The sequence below is a fragment of the Natrix helvetica genome (genome assembly GCF_964273705.1).
Source record: "Natrix helvetica genome assembly, chromosome: 3".
Lineage (NCBI taxonomy): Eukaryota > Metazoa > Chordata > Lepidosauria > Squamata > Natricidae > Natrix > Natrix helvetica.
This window is the reverse complement of record NC_138549.1, coordinates 36,750,944-36,767,736: the sequence shown is the minus strand read 5'-3', so window position 1 is coordinate 36,767,736 and position 16,793 is coordinate 36,750,944. Positions and strand designations below refer to the sequence as shown.

Genomic DNA, 16,793 nt, shown 5'->3' with positions numbered 1-16,793 from the left:
AGGATTATTTCAGAGCTGTTTAATGAGAGAACAGAAATCTAAACTTGAGAAAGGATGGCAATGGCTCAAAAGATTATTTAACTCTTTGCCCAACAAAAATCAGAACAATCATGGAAACAATTAGGTTAGCAGTTGAGAACACTTGGAATATCCAATTTATAGGTATAAATGGAAATTATTGTTATTGCTATTACTGAATAGAAGGAACTATTAAAGAAATGTCTTTTCATAAAAATTACATGAAAATTACTATTCAAATACACAAACTTCTTAAAATCTACTGTGAGAATCATTCAGTCTAAACATACAGTATATGACATCTTCAAAGTTAAGAGTCAAAAGGTAAAATAACCTTCCTCAACGTGGATCCTTGAGTTGCAATAATATTATAATCCCAGAATTCCCAGGCAGCTTTCTCATGCTGAGAATTCTGACTAGGGATTCTGTAAACTGTGTTTTGAATACCATAAGACTAATATAAATCAATTGAAATTTGCTTTTGTGGTTGGAAATTTTACCATCACTAAATCAATCTGTCAGAATAGAGCTGGAAGGGACCTGGGAGGTCTTCTAGTTCAACCCCCTGTTCAACCAGTACACCCTATAGTATCATTTTAGATAGATGGCTGTCCATTCTTTTCTTAAAAACATCCAGTGATGAAGCTCGTACAACGTCTGAAGACAAACTGCTCCACTGGTTAATTGTCCTCATTATTAGGAAGTTTTTCCTTAAATCCAGGTTGCTTCTCTCCTTGATTAGTTTCCAACTATTTTTTTCTTTTCTTGCCTTCTAGTGTTTTGGAAGTAGTTCTATTGAAAAGTGTCTCTTCTTACCATAGGAAAATCATAAAAGAAGTATGAAAAACAAATATTTATTATTTTAATAAAATTGTATTTAGGTTTTGAGATGACATGAGGAACGGGCATGAGCCCATGTTATTAGTTCAGTCTTCTGAATTGTATGTTTGTTAATAGCTAAATAGCTAATTATGTAAACTTTTCTGGTGTTTTCATCAACAGAATCGAAGCAGCTAACAAAAATTAGTATATAACATCTGCAACAAAATGATAAATCTCAACAAAATATATAAACATAATCCAACATTTAATAATAGTAATAACAACAACCATGATACACATCCAAGGAGAATTGGAGACTAGCTTGTAGTTGCTCAACACAGCTGAATCCAAGGCCAACTCCTTGTGGATCTGGCACCGCTACCTCCCATCAGTCGGCCTGGAGATAACTTTCTCCTTGGCCATCTGCACTAGTCAGGTGGGGCAAGAACCAAGCCTCCCAATGATAGAGCTCACCTCACCAATGATTGTCAACTTCCTCAGGATCAATTTTTTCCCAGGTGACAACATAAGATATTGCCCCCACCAATTCTTTGGACTTTACCCAGAGAGCTTCCTACTTCAAATGAGAGTGAGTAAGATGATCAACCAACATATTTCATTAGCAGCTTAATAATTCTTTAACAATGTTTTAATAATATGCTAAATGCTTTATGATGGTTATTATTAATTTACGGTGTTTAATTTGTTTGATGTCTTATTCTTTTTATTGTGAGTAATTTCTGTACCATCTGTATAAAATCCATCAATAAAATGAATCAATAAGAGTTATTTCAAGGATTTTAAAGCAACGTTCTTAGTAAAAGAATTTACAACTCATATATAATAAAAGTGACATGTTTAAAGCTAAAAACAAGTTTTTATTTTAAAATGTTATTTATCATTTTTTTCATACCACTTTTTTGGTACATACCAAATTGTACCAATATACATACCAATTTTTCCCTCCAAACACATAATTTTCTCTTGAGTAAGTTGTAATTCATGCTTTTTCTTTGAAAGTTGTCGTTCTGCCTCTGTAAAGTTATGTTCTATCTTTTCATTCAGTATGCTGAAAATTAACAAAAAGGCATTTAAATTAATCTTTGCAGTACCCATAAACAGTATGAGCAGTACCCATAAAAACAACTTAGTGATAATGACTATATCAGCGATGGGGAACCTTTTTTGGCTCGCATGCCATAAGTGGGGGGAGCACAGGGGGGTCGTGTGCAGGCGTGCAGCACCCATAATGCAATGCACAACCCCCCAGTGCGCATGCATGCACTACAGGCGCGACCCCCCCCCATTTTTGCATGCTTTTTTGGCCCTCCGCAGGCTCCAGAGGCTTTGTAGGAGCATGGGGAGGGCGAAAACAGCCTCCCCTGCGCCCCCGAAAGCCCTCCGGAGGCTTCAGGGACCTTCAGAGCAGTCAAAATGACCCTCTGAGCAAACCGGAAGTGACTTCCAGTTTGCTCAGAGGGTTGTTTTAAACGCTCCGAAGGCGTCAGGGACCTTCAAGAGGCTTCCCTGAAGCCTTCGGAGCGCTTAAAACGACCTTCCGAGCAAACGGGAAAGTCACTTCCGGTTTTCTCGGAGGGTCGTTTTAAGCGCTCCGAAGGCTTCAGGGACCCTGAAGCCTCCGGAGTAGACAAAATGACCCTCCGAGCAAACAGGAAGTCTGTTCCCGAACTTCTGGTTTACACATAGAGCCGTTTTTTTCCGCTCTGGAGGCTTCAGGGAAGCTCATGAAGCCTCCAGAGGGCCTCCGGGGGGGGCGGGGGGGCTCTTTTCGCCCTCCCCAGGCTCCTATAAAGCCTCTGGAGCCTGGGGAGGGCGAAAAATGGCTTTAAAAAAGGGTGAACTCAGCTAGCCAGCGCGCGCATGCATGCTGGCCAGCTGACAGGGCAGCGCCTCGCGTGCCCTGACAAACGGCTCCACGTGCCACCTGTGGCACACGTGCCATAGGTTTGCCATCACTGAACTATATCATTGCTTACAACAGAATAAATAGTTTCAGACATAATTATGTTTACAATATCATTTAGACATTACTGTTGTAAAGTATTAGTAACAGATTCAGGCTTTTTACCAGAACAGTGACTAGATGATGCTATAAATTGATAGTATATATTGCCACAAATGTCTAAAAAAGGGAATCATCCTTAACATTCAAGTCAGGCACCAATATATTTAGAACTACAGTATGAAATAAGCTTCTGCAATTAACAAAATATAAAATATATTTTTAGATCAGAATTTTTTTAAAGTGAAGAACTGCTTGCATCTAGGCCTAAATTAAATGAACATACATAGTTGTTTCAATCTATTTTCTTTACCTTAGTGAAGTGTTAGCTGCTTTATGTCTGTTAAGTTCATTTTCAGAATCTGATGCCCTTCTTGCCAATATTTTCATCTCCCTTTCTACAGACTCAATAGCATCCTTCAACAGTGCTATTTTCGATAGTTGTTCTAATCGTTCATTGTCAAGCTGATAAAGAATCATTAAGAATTGCAGACAGTTATTTCACTTTCATCTGATTACTTCAAATTTTGCATTCCCAATTTTCTATAGAAGGAAAAGTTTTTTTGTAGAGTAACAAACTAATTTCCTCTAAAAGAAGTCTTCCTATCAAAATAGGAATATGCTTTTACGATAAACATAGGGACTAATATGTATCTTAGAAAAAGGCCCTTGCAATGTATTACCATGAGCTACTATGGGTAGAATATTTGGCCAATTATTCTGCTGGCAGTTTCCACAACAGTATAAGTATTATTCTGGCATTTATTCCTCAGTTTCTCCATCAGTTGTAGGTGATGATATCTAGAGTGATGGAACTTCACAAGAGTTGAAAAAGAGTACTCCAAAGATCTGCTGTGAGTTGTGGATTTCTGTCAGAAATCAAATAGATTATCCAAGCTATTATTCTGTAAACCTTGTTGAACTCACATACAGACTCAGAAAACATGCCTTGACAAAGAATGAAATGGACTGATGGTATGCAGGCTTTTCATATATGGCAGATCACTGTAAAGTCCAAACTGTTCCCAGGCCCTCATGTGGAGGGAAGAGGCTTTCCATGGCAATATATAAGCCACAGAAAAGAGGATAAGGACTTTTGGGTTGGTCCCATGACAAGAGTTGGAACATTTCTTTGCTCAATTTAGTCATTCCAGCATAGTTCTGTCTGCTCCCAGGAAAAGGGGGAGTGTAATGGCAATAGATTCACTAAAATAATCTAAGCCTATAAATAAGAATACTATTTTTGCTGAATACAGCTTCCAAAGTTTCACTAGAGTGGAGGCAAGCTTTTAAGGACAGGATGGAAGCTGAGGGAAAGGTCCCAATTCTGAAAAGCTTCCTTGATGGTCAATAGCTCCTTGTTAAAAACACTAGCTTATCTCCAATAATAGTATTATCTCCAATAATGCTGAAAAAGGATATGCAGGGAAGAAAACTATCCCAAACCTCTTGAGCATTTTTTTTACAAACACAACTGCAAGGTGAAATCAAAACTACACAGAGAAAAGAAGTATGACAGAGAATAGAAGACGTGCATGCCTCTTGGAAATGAAAAAATGGTTTGCTGAGCTTCAGAATTTCACTTAAAGGATTGCCTTTCTGGTAGGATGTTCAATAGTGTAAACTGCAGAATTAGGAATAAATATATAATCAATATACTGCCAAAACCAAGAGGTTCTTTTCCAGTCTGAACTACATTATCCACAAGTTCAACCACACAATAAACAAAGGTAGCTAAATATTTACATTTCATACAAATTCATACAAGTTATTGAATGTTTACATAGTTGCCAAGTCTAGCCTGAGAATTGCTGTCTCTTATTTTGTTATAATGATAGTCTTAACCCCTGATGATTGCCTGAGTAAGTACATATATTTTTGTTGGAAGTGGTTTGCCATGTGTCCAGGCTGAAACTGAGTGGCCTAATCAGTTTCCATGTCTAAGGCAGGAGTAGAACTTGGACCCACCCCCACTCCTAGTCCAGTGCCTGAAACATTAGAACTGGCTTAAAGTGGTTGGCTTACTCGTCATAATTAATGAAGCTGTACAAAAAGGCATTTCAATATATCTTATCAAGTTGTTATATTCATACATTTTAGCTACTGATAAGTGTTAACATTTATCAATATATTTCAAGAACATCTTTCTTACGCTTTGAATATTTAATTCCAGTTCCTCAATTCTCTGTTCCAGGTGAGCCTTTTCATTCAATGCAGTGTCTTGAGCAATCTACATCAAACAAAAATCATTTTAATTATTTTTCAGAGTCCTAAATTTTAATTTAGTAGATTGAATCTTTGGGAATATGGAATAATATGCATATACTACTTAAATGAGCTTAGATAAAAAGTCAAACCTTTAACCTCTCTCTCAAGCTATCACGTTCAGCGGCCATTCTTCGAAAATCAGAAATGGCTGCATCCCTTTCTGTTTCCACACGTCTCAAGACAGCCTGAACAGTCACTGCAGTTGTAGAAGCTTTGGGAATTTTCATAAGTTCTTTTCTTTGTTGATTTACTTCTTCTTGTGCCTGGTATTTAAAATTAATAATGAGGCATGGATCTATTTGTGCTAAATATTTACTGAATATTTAACTTATTAACAGATCTGATCCTAGACATTTGGTGGTTGAGATGAAAACCAAAACTCTTCCCCATAATTTGTACAAAATTTGACTTAAGAGATAATTATTTTTTTCTTTAATAACAATAATAGAACAACTTCTGCCATTAACAAGGACTAGCAAATTTAGGAGATTCAGGGAGAAATGCACCAACAGCTCTGTTCTTCAGCATTATCTGTTCCCTTCTAGGATTTATAACCTTGGGCAGTGTTGGCAAATCTTTTAGGCACTGAGTGCTGAAACAGGAGCATGCAAGAACTTTTTCGGCACCGGGTGCTGAAACGGGAGTGTGCGCATGTGTGCATTGGAAACCAGAAAAGCAGATGAAATTCTGGTTTCCGGCACACTCTTCTGGTTTCTGGCGCACATGAGTGCGTGAAGACCAGCTGTCCAGTGAGCATGTCCCAGCTCCGCCTTGTCTTTCAGGAGTCCTCACACCTCCCTGCCTATCCCCGGGTCACCGTAGGGGTGGCAGGACATTCCCATCAATGACCCAGTTCCGCAGCCCGGGACAGGGAGGGAAATTTGGACGGGGAATGCCATCTCCCTCCATTGGAAAGCCGGAGCCCCTTCCCAGCCTCGGAGGTAAGGGATGGCGGTGTTCCTGGGGCTCAGCTTGAGGGGCCAGCAGACGGGAAAGCCAGCACAGTCCCCCCCCTCTTATACCTCAATACTATACATCCCTCATACAAGACAAATATGGAGCTAAAGGTCCAATAAAAGGAATATAATTTATAAAACTTGTTTCCTTTATACAAAAAAATATCAAACCATCAAAAGACTAGAAGAGCAACACAGTTTAACAAGTTGGTTAAAATATAAAGCTACGGAGATATATTCCAAAATGTAGGGAAAGTTATTGACAATTCAAACCTTTAATACTATCTACCTTAGGGGAGGCAAAACCTATAAGGCTATTTAAGATTAACCTAAATACTTAGAAGACATTTTATAATATATTGGAACTTATATAATCCCTTGTACTATAACAAAAATTGTTTTTATCAAAATGTTTTATTAAAAAATTACCTGATCATAAAGACAAACAGCTTTGTCTCTTTCTGCCATGAGAACTTTAATATTGCCCTGGAGTTCTGTTATATGACGTTGATACTTTTCCAGCATTGTCTTGAATTCATCACGTTCTATCAAAATTTGTAGACATTCTTTATCACTCTGATTTCCCTAAATGTTTAATGGAGACAAAATGCCCATTTTCATATATACAAAATTTATTGCAAGATTTTATATTAACGTTTTGAAATTATTTCTTTTTTGGAAGGGAGAATACATAAATTTAATTTGCAATATTCTGAATTTCAAACTATTTGAACATTTTATTAGTTTCATAATGTTAGGTCACCTGAAAACTGAATTACACACTCTCACAAACGTATTAATCTCCAAAGGATTCCAAAGAAAAACAATTACCAACCTAATCCAAAGGGAGACTCCTCCCAAGAACCGAGACACAGAATAGGACAATGGCATCGGCCTCCTCCCTTACATCAAAGGCACCACAGATAAAATCAGCAAAATTCTCCACAAGCACAATATCAAGACAGCCTTCAGCACTGACCAAAAAATAGTCAACATCTTAAGAAACCCCAAAGACAAGATCCAGCTAGAAAACCAAGGCGTCTACGAAATACCATGCAAAATCTGCCCTGCCACATACTTTGGACAAACTAATAGGAGAAAAAATGCATGCATCACAGAACACAAGAATGCAGTCAGAAAAAAAGAAAAAACTTCCTCCCTTTCCCAGCACCTTAAAGCAACAGGACATGAAATTGATTTTGAAGGAACCGAATTAATCTCCAAAACAGAACACTTCAACAAGAGAATAATTATAGAAGCCACCGAAATAGAGAAACACCCCCACAACATGAATAAACGTGACGATACCTCCCGCCTACCAGACATCTGGAAACCAGCCCTAGTCAACAAATGAACCCCACTCAGCACACAGGTCATTACAACACAAAAGAACAACGGACACACAGCCAGCACCTCAGCCACACAGGATGATACAAAACAGCCAACCAATCTACAAACATCAACTCCATCTACCAATCAGGATGCAACTACACAGCCAATCAACCCACTTACAGCAACAAAGCCAGCACTCCACACACCCTCACCAAGTCAGCTTGAAAACTTTACATTATTATATAAATTAAATGCATACACTCTGTATTTTCAGAAAATGAAAATATATACCTGAATTGGGGAGGAAATTTTTGAAATTGAACAAGACAGGCGCTTAGGACTTGTACTTCGATACATCTTCTTCAATTTTTCTGCTTCAGATTTATAATAATCTTTCTCTTCTTCTACTCTTTTTACAAAACTGTTGAGCTTTCCGTCTGACTTTTCAACATCCAGGGCCGCCTTTTATGTACACGTGAAAAAGCACAATTACTAAATCCCATGTTTAAAGTTTTATAGAAATTCTGTTCATAAGAATCTAAGTATTTTATTTACTTTTAATTCAAAGTTGTTGTATTATATTTTTTTCTGAAAAAAATATTAGTTCTATGAATTTGTTAAGTAAAGGTTGGCAAGAGAAAAAAAATAAATTCCATTGAATGTTAAATAATGAATGCTATTATTTAATCTAAAAATTTAACAGAATCGATTACATATCTCTTTTCAAATTGAAGAATGAAGTTTATATGAAGTTCAAATCTACTAACCCACGTATGGCTGTAGCATTTTTATTATCCTTCCTATCTTCTTTACTACCCCCTTATTGGGATGATGATGATTATCATCATCATTATGAAGCTCATTGAGAGCTGCCGCACAAGAAACAAATTCCTTGTGTGCCTAATTACACTTGGGCAAATAAAGTATTCTATTTTGTTCTGTTCTGTTATTTTTATATGAATTTCCTAGGAAAATTTGCTAAAAAGCCCTGGTAGCCATAAAATAGAAAGTTTGGAACACAGACATTATTACTTGTATAAATTACTTAAGATGTATATCATTTACTATTTTGCCCATGTTGTGTTACTTTTATATTTCATTCTCTCATGTTCTTCCAGCAAGGCCAGACTTGGAATCTGGAGTTCACCTTGGACATCCCCTTTTAGATGGATGTCTTCATTCAATTTGAGCTGGTGTATTAGCTGCAGCTTAATCTGGATGCACTGAAGCAAGTCACGTATGCCCTTCTCATTTCTCATTTGTATTATTATATTACAATTCATTCTACACAAGGCTACCCTTAAAGATCACCCAGAAACTTCAGTGATCCAGAATCAGAAATAATTTTAAATGTTTTAAACTTAGATAACATTTTGTCAAAAAATGGCAGCAAAGTATCTGGTACTCCAATATAAAGTCTGGCATGGTCCTAAACCAAAAAGATTGACCATCCTGATTTTAGGTCTTTGCCCCTATTTTTATTTTATTCAGTGTTCTGGTGTTTCTCTTGTATTTTACCTGGTCTTTTAGCATTTCTACTATTATATCATATTTATAGTTTTCATCTATAGCTCATGAAGTAATTTTATTCTCTTTAATTAGTTACTGTGGAGTTTGTGCTTATAAGTCTATAATATTCATAGGTATACAGTATCTTAAACTTTTAGTGAAATAATTTAAATGTCAAGTAAAATAAGTATCCAATTTAAAACAAGTGAAATAATATACACTAGCAAAGGAAACATACAAAAAACTTACAGATTTAAGAATGCTGACCGTATGTTCCAATTTTTTAATAGTATTTTGTTGGAATTTAATCTGAGACTAGAAAGAAAAAAAATATTTAAGTATTTACATGACAATAATCTATTTCAATTATTCCATAAAATAAGCTGAAATAGCAATATGGGCTATGGTGAAATACCAGATATATAGCAAAGATAGAAATAATGGGCTCACTTCTCTCATCTTGCAGAAATCACATATTTATATATCTTTCATTGAAGAGCAATCATTACATGTAAAACTATGCGTGCATATATTAAATCATGGATACAATAATTTTACAATGTAATTAGAACAATATAGATACTCTCTGTTTATGAGAGCACTTAGGGCTAGGCAACCAAGACATCACTTAGCAATGGCAATCCCAGTTGCTATTGTAACCCAGGAAAAAGTGGGAATCAGGTAAGGAGTATGGTGGGAATAGGAGATATCACAGACATGCAACGCTGAATGGGAGTGGATTGGTGAGGTCTACAAGCAGGTTGGTGCAGGAGGTTGAGGGTAGGTCAGCAGAGACTGTGGGAGGGCCAGCAAGGAGTATAGGCAAATGTGGTGATGGCAGATGTGCTGGTGAAGGGCTCAGAAAAAGGGCTGGGGAATGTAGGTGGGGGTAGTGGACAGGGGGTGATATGGAGTAAACAAATTCTGGGATCTTGTACTCTGTATAGAGCTCCTCAGGAGAAAATATAGTGAGAACAACGTAAGGTTGAGTGATTTACAACCTTCCCTTTTCCCATTGATTTTGCTTGTGGAAAGCTGGCAGGGAAATCTGCAAATAGGGATCCTGTGATGTGGCTTGTTGTGACACTGTAATTGTGAACTGGGCACCTGAGTGCCTGGCTCATGATCATGGGAACACAGGAGCACTTCTACAGCTGGATCCTTGAAAACCAGTTGTAACGTAATTTTTTCAGCACTGACATGAATGGTCACTGAATGAATGGATATAAATCAAAGATTATCCGTAATGTTGTGTTTACTGCATTTTTTCCCAGTTTTTCCATCAGTTAAAACAAACAATGTAACATGTACTATAACTGCACTGCATATATATAAATCAAGTACCTTGGCTTCTGAAAGTTCCTGGCCAGCACTATCAAGTGCAAACTCTTTTTCTTTTTCCAGTTGTTCAGCTACCTTATCTACATGAGCAAGTTCTTTACAAAGATATTCATTCTCACTGGTCAAACTGTCCACTTGGGTTGTTACTTTATCTTTGCTGTTAAGTATTTTCCTAACATGCTTCTCCAAATCAAGATTTTTTGTTTTTAGATGTTCAATCTGGTGAGACAAACACATTTATATATATCTTTTAATCACAGAAACAATTTTATTAATATATTGGATGAAGTAAGACTTTGCATCCCATTATTTCCACTTACTAATATTTATAAAGCATTTTGAGTCAGCCATCAGCTATGAGATTATTTTGATTGCTGCTGAATACAAAACATTGAAAACAGGCAAGGAAAGTAATGAATAAATCCGTATTCCCTCTAACCAATCAACTACAGAGAATACAAAATACAATTCGGCTACTAGCTTAACTTCTTGCTGAAACAAAACTCTCCCTAGCCCCTCCAAATACAAAGCAGAAAAAAGATCTCACTATTTGGCAAACAACCAAGAGATATAAGAGAATGCTGCCTGGCCATCAACGTATCATTTTTTCTGCATGTATATTCTCAATTAAACACTACACTAAGTGAATTACACTACAATTTTGCAACCCACCACTTTTTGCATCAGGAGATGGGGGAAGAACAAAGTACTTTAAGTAAGAAGAGTTCAGTTCATGCTGTACATGTAGGCTAGAAAACCAGCTCAGGCCATTTTCTACTGGTACTTGTGAAATAGCCTAGGCCCTAGATTACGTTAATTACATTTTGCTCCCTGTAAAATTTATTAAGCAAGCTCTCAGGAAAGGAAGTGGGAGGTGGGATGAGATAGGTTGAATAGGAAAACAGCCCATTTTCAAATCCACATAGAACTAGCATTACAAATAGCTATGTTTTTGCAATTTGAGCTAAACCATAAAGAAAGAATGTGGGAAAAGCTTCACAATATTGATTGATTGGATAACAAAAATGCCATATATAGCCCAAAGTAAAAAAGGAGTTTTCAGAATTGGGCTATGGTCAGAATTAAATTTTCTGAAGTTGAACACCAAGGTATTACACTTAGGTTAGTGGGTAAATTAATTGAAATGTTCAAAGATATATTTTAAGGAACAGAGTTTACTTCCATTTGTATTCTGAAACTCAAAATTTAGACTAAACTATCTGATCTCCATAGCTTGCTCTCCCCTTTGTTCTGAAAGGAATAGATGAGTTTATTTATATTATGAATATAATTCACATATGTCTAGTGATAGAATGGTTTTAATCCTCTAGCTTAAGGCCCAATATCATTGATTTTTTTCTATGGCTCTTGACACATTCTGAATCTCTATTGGACATCTCAGAGGTCTCAGTAGTAGGCAGTTTTTATTTTGGGATAATGTGGGTCATCTGTCATTTATGAAGCAGCAAAGACAAACAGACTAAAAGTAGCAAAACTAGGTTTAGTGCTAAGATTTCAATAATATCTCTAAGTAATAAATTCTTGCCAACATTATACACTATACTGTTTAGAAAACCTACTTTGGAGAGATACTGAAGGTTCAAGCTAGTGGATCCTGCACCTGTGGGAAAAACACTAGGATAATGATGAGTGTAGGTTTAAGCTATATTTGATCTCTATGTTAACAAGCAGGGTCACTACATTAATTAGCAGACAGTAAAGGAACGTAAGACATTTATCCTGCATAATGAGCAGGAAAGATTTACATTCTACCAAATTTTCTCCCAGAAAACTATTTGATTTACACTGATTTTTCTCGAAGGAATTCAAAGCTGTGTTTTATTATCAGCAAGTTCAGTTATGCTATAAGATGCATGGTAACTTAGTTATAAATGTGGAGTCCAAATGAGAATATATTTTAAATTCTGTCCTACTAAATGTATACCAAATTTGACATCTTCTTTCCAGAACTAAAACAATTGAACATAGGCTACTACTCAGATGACACACCAAGCTGTCTAGTAACTTCAGGATATCTGAAAATAATCTATGGTCTTCCAGTGAGGAGATCACATTAGGAAAGTTAATTCTCTGCTACTAATACTGTTAGGTTTAAGAACACTCAAAACACAATAAATGATATATCATCTAATAATAATGATAATATAAATTCCTGTTGTAGCTATCATCCATTTGCATATAGGCAGTCTTGTAATCAACAACCTACATTAAGTTTTACACTTACTTTCTTAGTGACAAGCACAATCTTTATCTTTTTCTAAATAAACCTCAACCTTGTTTTGCCATGAGGACTGAATTCAGGCTGACAAGAACTAAACAGTCTTAATACATCTAGGCGGTTAGCTTCTCTCTATAATATCCATAAGTAAGTGAGCTTACTCTTCTGGAGACACACAGTAAGAGACCATTAGTATAAGAGGTACTAAGTCATAATGACAAAATGTCATCACTGATCCTAGCCCATGATCTTGCCCCTTCATCTCTATGGAGAATACATAACCATTTTCTCACATTACAGCAATCTAATCAAATTATGTCAGTGGAAGTTTATTCCATATATAGTTGTTACAAAACAGTAGAAATATATGACAACACCTCTAAGAGCAATTCCTGGATTATTTTGTCTTTGCTCCTAAAGCTGTCTTCAGTCTTTGAAGTTCTGTCACTTTCAATCAATGGACCTCTTAATGCAAGCTCTTCTCTTGTTGTGATTCTCTATAAAACAATTAAAAATAACTTTATTTATGGTATTTATTGCTACATTTAGCTAAAAGATGCAAGGTTTGTGTTACTGCCATATGAAAATACATTTAGCCTAATTAATTCAACTTTACTTGAAAATAAAATTGACAGGGTTCAATAGGGACTATGTTAAATGGATTCAGAAAGTCTTGGAAAAATCATGCTTAAGTACTACTTATTCTGTACCATACTGAAGGGAAGATTCAAATGGGGTAGTCTGTCAACATTTTTATAAGTAATTCAGTAACAGTGATTAGTTTTTTTCCAACTTGGTTTTGTCTAAGGTAGTGGTTAATTATAGAATTGTAGTTCAGCATATCTGGAAGGAACAATACTGTGGAAATCTGACATAGATCATGAGAAACCTTTAAGTTTGGGGACATATGTGGAATTTTGAGAAAATGTTACTGGTTTAAGCCAGACAAAATGCTACTTGTTTTTAGAAAGCATTACATAAATGAGGCAAGTTACAAAATAATAACAACAAAATAATTTCGGAGAGAACAACATTCCATAAGGTGGGGAGAAAAGGTACATCTTCTGAGACCCACCAAATATAAGTCTGAAGCTGATGATACCCATAAGTATGTGCTCTCCACCAGATCTAATGGGGCCGCTGATGTAATTGGGAGAAGTGTTCCCTCAGGTAGTCTAGTCACGTCATGAAGGGATTTAAAGGTTAAAACAAGCACCTTTAATTAGACTAAAAACCAAAGTTTGTTTATTTATTTGATATATATGCTGCCACCTTTCAGAGTGAGATGTGCAGAATATAAATTTAATAAATAAATACAGGCAACCAATACAGCTCTAAGAATAGACATATAACGTATGCTGTTTTAGGAGTGCACATAATGGTCCAGTGCTGCATTCTGTAACAGCTGAAGCTTCAGGATGCTTTCAAGTGCAGTCCCATGTAGAGTGCTTTGCAGTAGTCCAGTCTGGAGGTGACTGGAGCATGACTAACTAAGCAAGACTTGCCATTGCAGGAATGGCCATGACATTTTACTGAAATAAAATGGAAAAATGTAAATAAAGATTGAGACTTTCTCAACAACTGTAAAGATGTAATAGATATACAAATAACAATTAATTAAGAGTATGGAAACAAAGATAGTAATTATACACTACTAAAGAATACATCATCATACTTTTCAGGAAGTGTCAACTAGTCAATTAACAGAAAAATGACTTGGATAATAGCAACAGGGCTGAGATCAATTAAACTAAGGCTTGGACAATTTCTTGATATATACACATCTGATACTTCACCAATTGATAAATAGTTGCCAATAGTCATATCCATAATGAACAGTTGGCTGTAAATTAGGTTTTGGTGGTTTCAAAAAATTAGTCACTTCCACTGATCAGAGGAGTCAAGTGAAATTAGAAATGCAGTTAGTACCCAAAGTTATTCAGAATAGTTTTAGCATGAATGCAAATATGGTATATGAAAATTTTGTTCGACTGGTATTTATTCCAATACATGCACTTAATATTGCATAGTATAAGAAGACAATTATTCTATTATGCTTCTTTTAAAGTGGTCAAATAATGGAACTATTAAATGTGAATTAAAAACTCAATACTAGTATAAAAAATAAAGTATAAACTATTCAGTATCAATAATAGCAAATTTCACATTTCAAAAGAAATATCAGAATATTTGTGAGGGCAGGCTGCCTGAAAATTAGCTAGCAGCTGGGCTCATGGTGCCCTGCCCCTTTAAGACCTTTCCCTAGCCAGTCCAGCTTCCCAGCAACAAGCAGAAAAGAAGGTGGGGGTTGTTGTGAGGGGTGTAGTTGGTGCATTGGAGTTGTTCTGGGAGTGAGAGTGAGAGTGGAAACAAAGCAACTGATAGCAGCCTAGGGCTACTAGACAGAAATACTATTCTTTAGCAGTAGTGCTCACAAATTGTAGTAGAGTATACTAGTAGGCTATACTAGTAGTAAGAGTACTAGTAGACCTGGGTAAGTGTGTAAGAAGGAACTGTGAGTACTACCCAGTGTGTGCTTGTGTTTGTGTTGCCTAAAGACCAAGGGGTACTTGTTAGTTTTGGGAGCCCATTGATTTTGGGTTTTGATTAAAAAAACATGTGACAGTATTTCAAATGCAATCCAAATCCTTCTATGTTTATTTAAAATTAATTTCCATGGAATTAAATTATAATTAAATTATCAAACAGCAGAACAATCCAGTCAACCACTAAAGGCACATATTTTGGTTATCCAGTTCCATGAGCCAACAATTCTGCCCCACAGCTTCCCTACTTTCTAAAATGTCAAATGAAACCAAGATGTGGAAGTACCATAGTGATAACTGCTTCAATGGATTAGGGACAGGCGAAATGGATACATGAGAAAACTAGAAAGTTTTTTTTAACAATAATATAAATGAACTACACAAGGAAATGTGGTTTAACTGCTTGTAAGAGCTGTCAGATTCATCATTTAAAAGTATGCTAATATTTCCTTCTAACAGTGACCCAAGTGGACTGGTCATGTATTCTACTTTTTGTTATTGCTTGTGTTGTCAGCTGCTCAGAATCACCATAGTGAAATGGGTGGCTGTATGTATCAAAAAGCTGAGATATTTCCCATATATGCCAAGGACTTTTTTTAAAAAATTTATCCTTTCCAAATTAAATGCAGTTTTAAAACTGTGTGTGTTCTTGGCTATATCACTAGGATATCATGGAGCCATTAAACACGGAAGCAGGTAAAAGAATGACCATACCATAGGAGAAATCTATACCTGAACTGTAAGAATGGATTGTTGATATTTTTTTTTTAAACAAAAGGACAATGAAGAATTCAGGCAATATGGCCAAATTGAGAGAATTGTTCTCTTTGCAACATGAATTTCCAGCCTTTCATTTTTTTCTAAAAAATATAACTAAGTTAGGTAACATTCACACCATGTGTTTGCATCTCTACATTTTCTTCCGAGGCTTACTCATACATAAAGTTCTAAAGACAATCAATTTGTTTATTTGTAACTTTCCTCTTGGAAGGTTAACAGAAACTGGGAACGACGATCACATCTCCCCCTCACATCTTCATAAAATTCCTGAAACCCCCATTCCAGAAGAGGTTTTCTCTCGGCTCCCTCCTCAAAGTTGCTAAATACCCCTGCTGCCAGAAGGCTGCCTTCCTTATCCTTGTACCCTACGGACACTCTCTGTACCTTTGCGAGAAATTCTGGTTTTTTCCTCCTGCGCCCAGGGCATTTCCTGGAGGTCATGACGGCAGCTAAATTGTGAGCGCCAGAAAGCGTACTGCCTGCCTTTTCTCATTCCTTCTCTCCTTCCCGGGTTCCTCAACTCGCTTCTCGGCTTTACCCGCTACCTCGCCTCTTTTTCCCTCTCAAGCCAGACAGGCCAATGAGCAACCAGACCGATTCTCCGCGCCCACCCGCCCCGTAACTGTTCGGCAGGTGCAGCCAGCTAGGAGTTCCTAACCCCCACCCCACCACCCTCCCTTCAGGCAGGTAGGTAGGTAGGCAGGCAGGGAAGCACTAGCGGCGTCGGCCCCCAACGAGGCTTCTCTTAGAGACGCCGCCTGCTTCCCCGGACGCGCTGCCTCCTACCGGTTTGCCACAATAATGTCTCCTCTCGGCTCCTCGGCGTCTCCTGGTAACCTTCCCCCCCGCCCCTTGCGCTTCCGATACCTGTTACACTCAGCCGGCCGAGTAATGCTCCGTTTTTTACCTCACCCCGCCCTTTCATGGGCGCACGCGCGGCGCGCTTCCGCCGCTTCAAC

The 16,793-nt window shown here is 37.0% G+C and overlaps 1 protein-coding gene across 3 annotated transcripts in view; it reads right to left on the bottom strand.

The window, feature by feature from the left end:
• TSGA10 (testis specific 10) overlaps positions 1-16,774 on the bottom strand; it is a 46,952-nt gene extending 30,178 nt beyond the window's left edge. For 2 of the 3 annotated variants that reach the window (XM_081946780.1, XM_081946778.1), the window contains exons 1-10: positions 16,219-16,423; positions 12,886-13,005; positions 10,273-10,488; positions 9,178-9,243; positions 7,711-7,881; positions 6,517-6,672; positions 5,221-5,394; positions 5,016-5,093; positions 3,177-3,328; positions 1,794-1,909 (exon numbers count right to left, since the gene is read on the bottom strand). In XM_081946780.1, the coding sequence (XP_081802906.1) occupies positions 1,794-1,909; positions 3,177-3,328; positions 5,016-5,093; positions 5,221-5,394; positions 6,517-6,672; positions 7,711-7,881; positions 9,178-9,243; positions 10,273-10,488; positions 12,886-13,005; positions 16,219-16,275 (1,306 nt within the window). In that variant the 5' untranslated portion in view covers positions 16,276-16,423. Of the gene's footprint in view, positions 1-1,793; positions 1,910-3,176; positions 3,329-5,015; positions 5,094-5,220; positions 5,395-6,516; positions 6,673-7,710; positions 7,882-9,177; positions 9,244-10,272; positions 10,489-12,885; positions 13,006-16,218; positions 16,424-16,741 lie in introns of those variants that run through there. The other variant, XM_081946779.1, reaches the window with a different exon arrangement.
• Between the last annotated feature and the right edge of the window lie 19 nt (positions 16,775-16,793).